This window comes from Pteronotus mesoamericanus, unplaced genomic scaffold, assembly GCF_021234165.1.
Source record: "Pteronotus mesoamericanus isolate MK-2021 breed Mesoamerican mustached bat unplaced genomic scaffold, CSHL_Meso_final scaffold_651, whole genome shotgun sequence".
Taxonomy (NCBI): domain Eukaryota; kingdom Metazoa; phylum Chordata; class Mammalia; order Chiroptera; family Mormoopidae; genus Pteronotus; species Pteronotus mesoamericanus.
In genome coordinates this window covers 32,736,669-32,742,668 of record NW_026555325.1, presented here as the reverse complement: position 1 = coordinate 32,742,668, position 6,000 = coordinate 32,736,669, and the positions used below count along the sequence as shown (strand labels likewise).

At 32.1% G+C, this 6,000-nt stretch overlaps 1 protein-coding gene across 2 annotated transcripts in view; it reads right to left on the bottom strand.

Moving 5' to 3' along the window:
• Positions 1-539: 539 nt before the first annotated feature.
• Positions 540-6,000, bottom strand: part of HAT1 (histone acetyltransferase 1) — a 40,307-nt gene continuing 34,846 nt past the window's right edge. The window contains exon 10 of one of the 2 annotated variants that reach the window (XM_054562373.1): positions 540-912. In XM_054562373.1, the coding sequence (XP_054418348.1) occupies positions 745-912 (168 nt within the window). In that variant the 3' untranslated portion in view covers positions 540-744. The remainder of the gene's footprint in view (positions 913-6,000) is intronic. The other variant, XM_054562374.1, reaches the window with a different exon arrangement.

The window sequence follows — 6,000 nt, the reverse complement described above, 5'->3', positions numbered from 1 at the left end:
ACTTCAATATCTTGGTAACTTATAGGAAATCACAAGAGATATACACCTCAATTTACACAAGATATATTTCAATGACAGTGTGCACATTGGATTTCTAGAAACTGATTTTTATCTTACTATCTTACATTACTATTATTTATAAAGTGTTTATGCTAAAATTAACTTCTAAACTATCTTCCATTAATATTTGATGCCAAACATTTATGTTTTAGGCTGTATCTAGTTTCCCTTCTCTCAACAAATTTGATTAAAGCAAATCTATACTATGAACGTTTCTATTTAGAAAAATCACATAGGAAAAACAAGATTACTAAGATCTTAAAGAAATGTGTTTTAAAGGTTCCAGATGTAAAATCTTAGAAATACAGGGTGGGAAGGACAATAAAAGCTTAAAACCTAAAGTTTTTAACAAGACTGAAATAGTTTAACCATAAGTATTTAAGAATCATATCATCACACATTAACATATCACAACTAAGCATTTATTATAGTGTTTAAGAAGGGAAGCAACTGCAGTGGTATTTCAGAAGCTATATCTTTTTTAAAAATGTAATATATGTTCATAGACTCTAAAGAGTATTTTAAAATATACAATCTCTCCAAAAGAAAATATTCAACTAAAGGTAAGATAGATAACTTTTAATGTAAGTAAAATGTTACAAGATTTTAAAATTAAAGTAATCATATTTTTCACAACATAATGTACAGAAATTTGTAAACTTCCTGTACAGAGCAGTCTAATCCTTACTCTTGAGCGAGGCGTTCAATCACACGTCGATAATCTTCCACAAGTTCCTGAAAGCTTTCTTCCAGCTGCTCATGTTGCATGCTTATTTCTATTTGGTTCATCTGGTTTGTCAGTTCTTCTGGTCTGAGACATTTTCTCATTTTAGCAAGATCTCTCTGCTTTTTCTAAGCAACAAACACAATTATTGGTTAGACTAAGAAAGCTGATATGTTTATATCCTTAGAAATTTAAGTGTACAATGTTAAAAATAAGAGCAGTAGGAATATGCCCAAATTTGTTCCATAGTTTTCTTCTTAAGGAAGCCTAAACATGAAGTTAACCATGAATTACAATCCTTCTAAAAGGAATTAACCAGAAGACCTTGAAATTGTGTCAATAGACGGTAAATGTAGGTATGTGACTAACAGTCCTCTTTCCAACACATAAAAAAATAACTGGCCAGTGTAGACACTCAAATATTTCTGTAATAAATAAAATACAGTAACTGAAGACAACTAAGTACTATTATTCCTCATTTCACTATTGAATCATTAATCATATTAATTTTAATTCCAAGATGGTTTCTTTCTGACATGAATACTCATTTCTAAGTTCCTTTTCCCAGTGATGTATTTATGGACCACATATCAATTTTAACATAAATTGTTCAAAGAGCTTCAGAAAGATAAACCAAAAACTGTGACACTTTAACCATTTATTGAGTCTGTACTATCCAGATACACATTATCTTATTAACCACCCCCTACCCCCCCGTTTTACTGAGAAGGACACCACCATGCTGCAGGGTTGCAGTCGGGAGCTGGTAATAATTTTTGAGCAAGACACTGTGTCAGAACAATATTGCGTCAGTAATGCTGAGGATAGGACTAGAGGACCAAGTTGGCAGCTACTGAAAAAATTCAAGCAAGAGATGATGAAAGCCTAGACCAAGTCAGTAGTGGCAGAGGTGGAGGGGACCCGGAGAAAACACTGGATGATGTGAGGAAAGAAAAATGAAGAATGACTCCAAGATTCCTGGATGGGAGGCCACATTTTACAATAGAGGATCAACTGCTGTAGATTACGATATCAATCCTCTTTTACTAGAATATGTATTATAATAAAGAGCTCACCTTACGCAGAGATCAGAAATTATATACATTAACTCTGTAATCCTAACAACTCTTGAGATAGGTACTGTAATTTTCTTCAATTGATAGAAGAAGAAAAAAGGGATACAGAGGTTAAATAACTTGTCATAAAGGTAGTAAGCTGAGATGCCAGGATCCAAACCCTAATGATGTGGTTGGAAGTTTGTATTTTACTTCCTGTATCTAAATGCCTTTCAAATAACAAAACAAAAAACAAAACAGAACAACCCCCCCCCCCCCCCCAAAAAAAACCTAAGAAACAATAGCTTAAGTCCATCCTAAAAACAAATAAATGTCCCTTAAAGGGAACTTAAATAATTTTGGAATACTGGGTACACGTGTCATGATTACTACTTTAAAATGCTCAATATTTAAGATAATTTTAAAATCACACATATTTAAAGTGACAACAATAAAGCCTGAAAATATGTCTATACTGAAATAAGATATCTGACACTACAGAAAAATTAGGTTGATACTGGATCTAAATTGGTGGAGCTAATTAAATGAGATTACTACCATAATAATCAAAGAAAAAAATTAACTGCATTAATATAAGATGCCCCTCTAAAGAAGTGCTTCTCAGACTTGAATGTGCACACAGATCACTGGGGGACCTTGTTAAAATGCAGATTCTGATTTAGTAGGTCTGGAATGGGGTGAGATTCTGCATTTCTAACAAGCTCCCAGGTTATGTTAATGTTGCTGATTCACTAACCACTTTCAATATTTGTTCTAGAGAACTGATGAGAATTCAAATGTATTGTTCTAAGGACAGGAAAGACTGTATTTCTTATTCTTCAATAATGTGGATGACAAGTACTTCATTTCTGCTGTAATAGTGATTTTTTTTTTTTTTTTTCTGTCAAGAAGTACAACTGAATCACATAAAAGAGCACCTAACTTTAGGGAACAGTTCAGCAACTAAAGAAAATGGTATCAAAAATTTATTGTTGTATGCCCTGGACAATGTGGTTCAGTTGGTTTGAGCTTCATCCTGTAAACCAAAGGCTGCAGTTTGATTCCGGATCTGGGCACATGCCTAGATTGCAGGTTTTGTCCCTGGTCCAAGTGCATACAAGAGGCAACCGATCAACGTTTCTCTTAATGATATTTCCCTTCCCCTTTCTCTAAAAATCAATGAGCATGTCCTCAGGTGAGGATTAAAAAAAAATTCTTGTGGTAGGAATATAAGCTTTTTTCTAAATTACTAACCAGTTGTAAAATTTATTAGGTAAGCTAATCCCACTGCTTGAAAATGCTTCCAGTCATACTAAATTGTTAAATACTTCTAGACTATCAGTTCTGTTCCAAATAATCTACAGCATTATTATCTTGTGCCTGTAACACAATGTTTTAAATTATTATGCTGTTTTAAACCCTAAGTATCTATTGTAACTGTAATTGGTATGACAGTAAATCTATGAATTAAATTCGAGAGCTGAAGTACTTAGGAATAAAAAAATAACTTTAATAACTTCATAGAAAAAATGTAAAACTATATATATATTAAGTTCCTCATGTAAGGTGTGGTTCAATTTTAAAAATAACTAATTTGAGGTAGTTTCTATCAATCTTTAGTGTTCCTTAACCTATATTTTCCACTTTGTATATTATAAATCTTTTTAAAAATGTGTAAAAAAAGCACTTAAACTTATTTGGGGAACACCTCTATCTAGCAAAGTGACATACATTGGGATTACAAATTAAATACTGAAAGGTAGAACTCGTTAAGATTGGAATGGACATTCTTATAAGCTTCAGAATAATTTCCTCCCTCCAAAAACAAACAAAAACATAATTCCTTCATGGCTTAGAACTGTTGATAATTTTAATTAAGCCAATTAATAGTGATATAATGTCAATTTATGTTAAGATTTGGCTTGTATATGAATTCATCTCCAGAAAATAAACCTTCCCTCTTGCCAACTTTTCATGGGTTTCAAGAGGGTTTACAAATATAATCTCAAAAATGCTACTACCTCTAAAGTTTCCTTAATTTCCATCTGCTGAACTAGTCTCTCTTGGAAAGTAAAGATATAAGGTTCTTCTTCAAGAATTTTAAAATGATAATAGTGTGGAAGCATTAAGTTCCAAAGACTTCTCAAAAAAACAAAACAAAACCAAAAAACCCCACAAACTTTTAGAAACATGCACGCTGTACAAGTACTGTTATTTCTTTTCTGTTCAGTTCCTCAGTATGGAGCTCTGCATTTTCATTTTATAGAACAGATGGTAAGTTATCAACAGTCACACAATCTGCAAAAGGTAGAACTAGATGCCAAAAGTGAGTTTCCTGGTTCCAAACCCAATGATACTATAACACTGATTCTAAATTCTATGTTTGTAAACCAATTAAGAATTAAAATATGCCTATGAAACAATATAAAAGGTTTAATGCTAAAACTGAGCAGCTGTACCAGTTTTTCCTTTTTTTCGTCAAATTGTTCAAATTTATCTTTTATTGAACATCTGAAAATTATTTTTGTTCTAGAGATGGAGTTTTTTTTGTGCGTGTGTGCTTTAAAAAATGATTCTAGCCCTGGCTGGTGTGGCTTGGTGGACTAAGAGCCAGCCTGTAAACCAAAGGGTCACTGGTTCGATTCCCAGTCAGGGCACACCTGGTTTGCCAGTGGGTCCCCAGTAGGGGGCGTGCAAGAGGTAACCACACATTGATGTTTCCCTCTCTCTTCCCCTCTCTAAAACTAAATAAATAAAATCTTTTTTAAAAAATGATTCTAGTTAATATAGGTTATTTTTATCTCTTTTTGGCACAGATACAAATGAATTTTTAGTGTTTAAAGAACTTTTACAGTAGGTATAAATACTTCTAATGTCTAAGTAATCTCTTAGTGGGAGAGTATTTTTAAGATGATATGTAAACTTGGCCCTTCAAATAAAGGCAGTGCAGAATTGGTGGATTTTGCTATCAATAAATAATTTCATACCTCAGTAATACCTTAGTGACAATCAAAATTACAACTTTTTTCACAAAATATGTTAAAGTAAAAATGTAAATTTTACACTCCAAACTTTCCCCATTAGGTAGGCATACATTTTAGAGGACCTAAAAAAAAATTCTAAATCACATTTAATTGTTGGCAATTTTACTTCATTCTTAAATGTAATTTTGCATTTGAAAACGCTGTGATAACAAAGTACATGAATATCAGCTTGGAATGACAAATTGGAGAAAATTATCTGCATACATTCAACAAGGAAACCTGACCACTCCTCCTACGTCTACAGTACATTAAACTCATTTCTAGGCTTTCCCAAAGTTTGTGGGAAGTTTCCTATTATAAGCATTGTGGCCTTCAAACCACAGTGGTGGAGGGTCCCCCTCAAGCTTTACTGCTTTTCCCAATGGGATAGAAATACTGGATAACTAAATTTATTAAAAACTACATTGCTATAAGCAGGGTTTGAACAAGTATCTGAAGAATTTGTAATTTGCTTATGAGTTTCAGTGCAAGGACAGTGATACCCATTTTGGCTGTTAAGAACCTGAAGAGTTTAACTAGTTTTTGGTTGTCTTTCAGGTAGGTGAAATTACTGGACAGGCGAGGATACTTAACATAAAAAATCATTATCATTCTTTAAAGTAGAAAATACTTTCTTTTATGAACTACAGAAATTCCCATTATTTGACAAAACTTTGTGAATACTATTTACACTCAGAATTCCTCATCCATCATTTGCTGGTCTGCCTCTGTAAAATGTCACATAAATATCTAAGGTGTTTAATTCAATAAATTGTTTTACTGTACTAAAAAGTTTAATACTCTTAAACGCTGTCATGATATCATATAATTATACTGTTCTGTATACCCAAATTTCATCATAAAGAAAATTTCTAGCTAAAAAATTATTGTTACTTAAAGACCAAAACCTTTGGAAAATACTATTTCTACTAACTTTCTGATATTTCTCAACTGATAAACATCAAAGAATAAAATGCTATCTCTGACAATTTTGGGGAAGAGAGATCATTAAATTTATCATGACCTGTTATATGCAGATCATAAGATAGAAAATTAGTCCACTGAATTACTTAATAAAAATGACTATGAAGAACTATATATATATATATATATATATATATATATATATATGAATTCA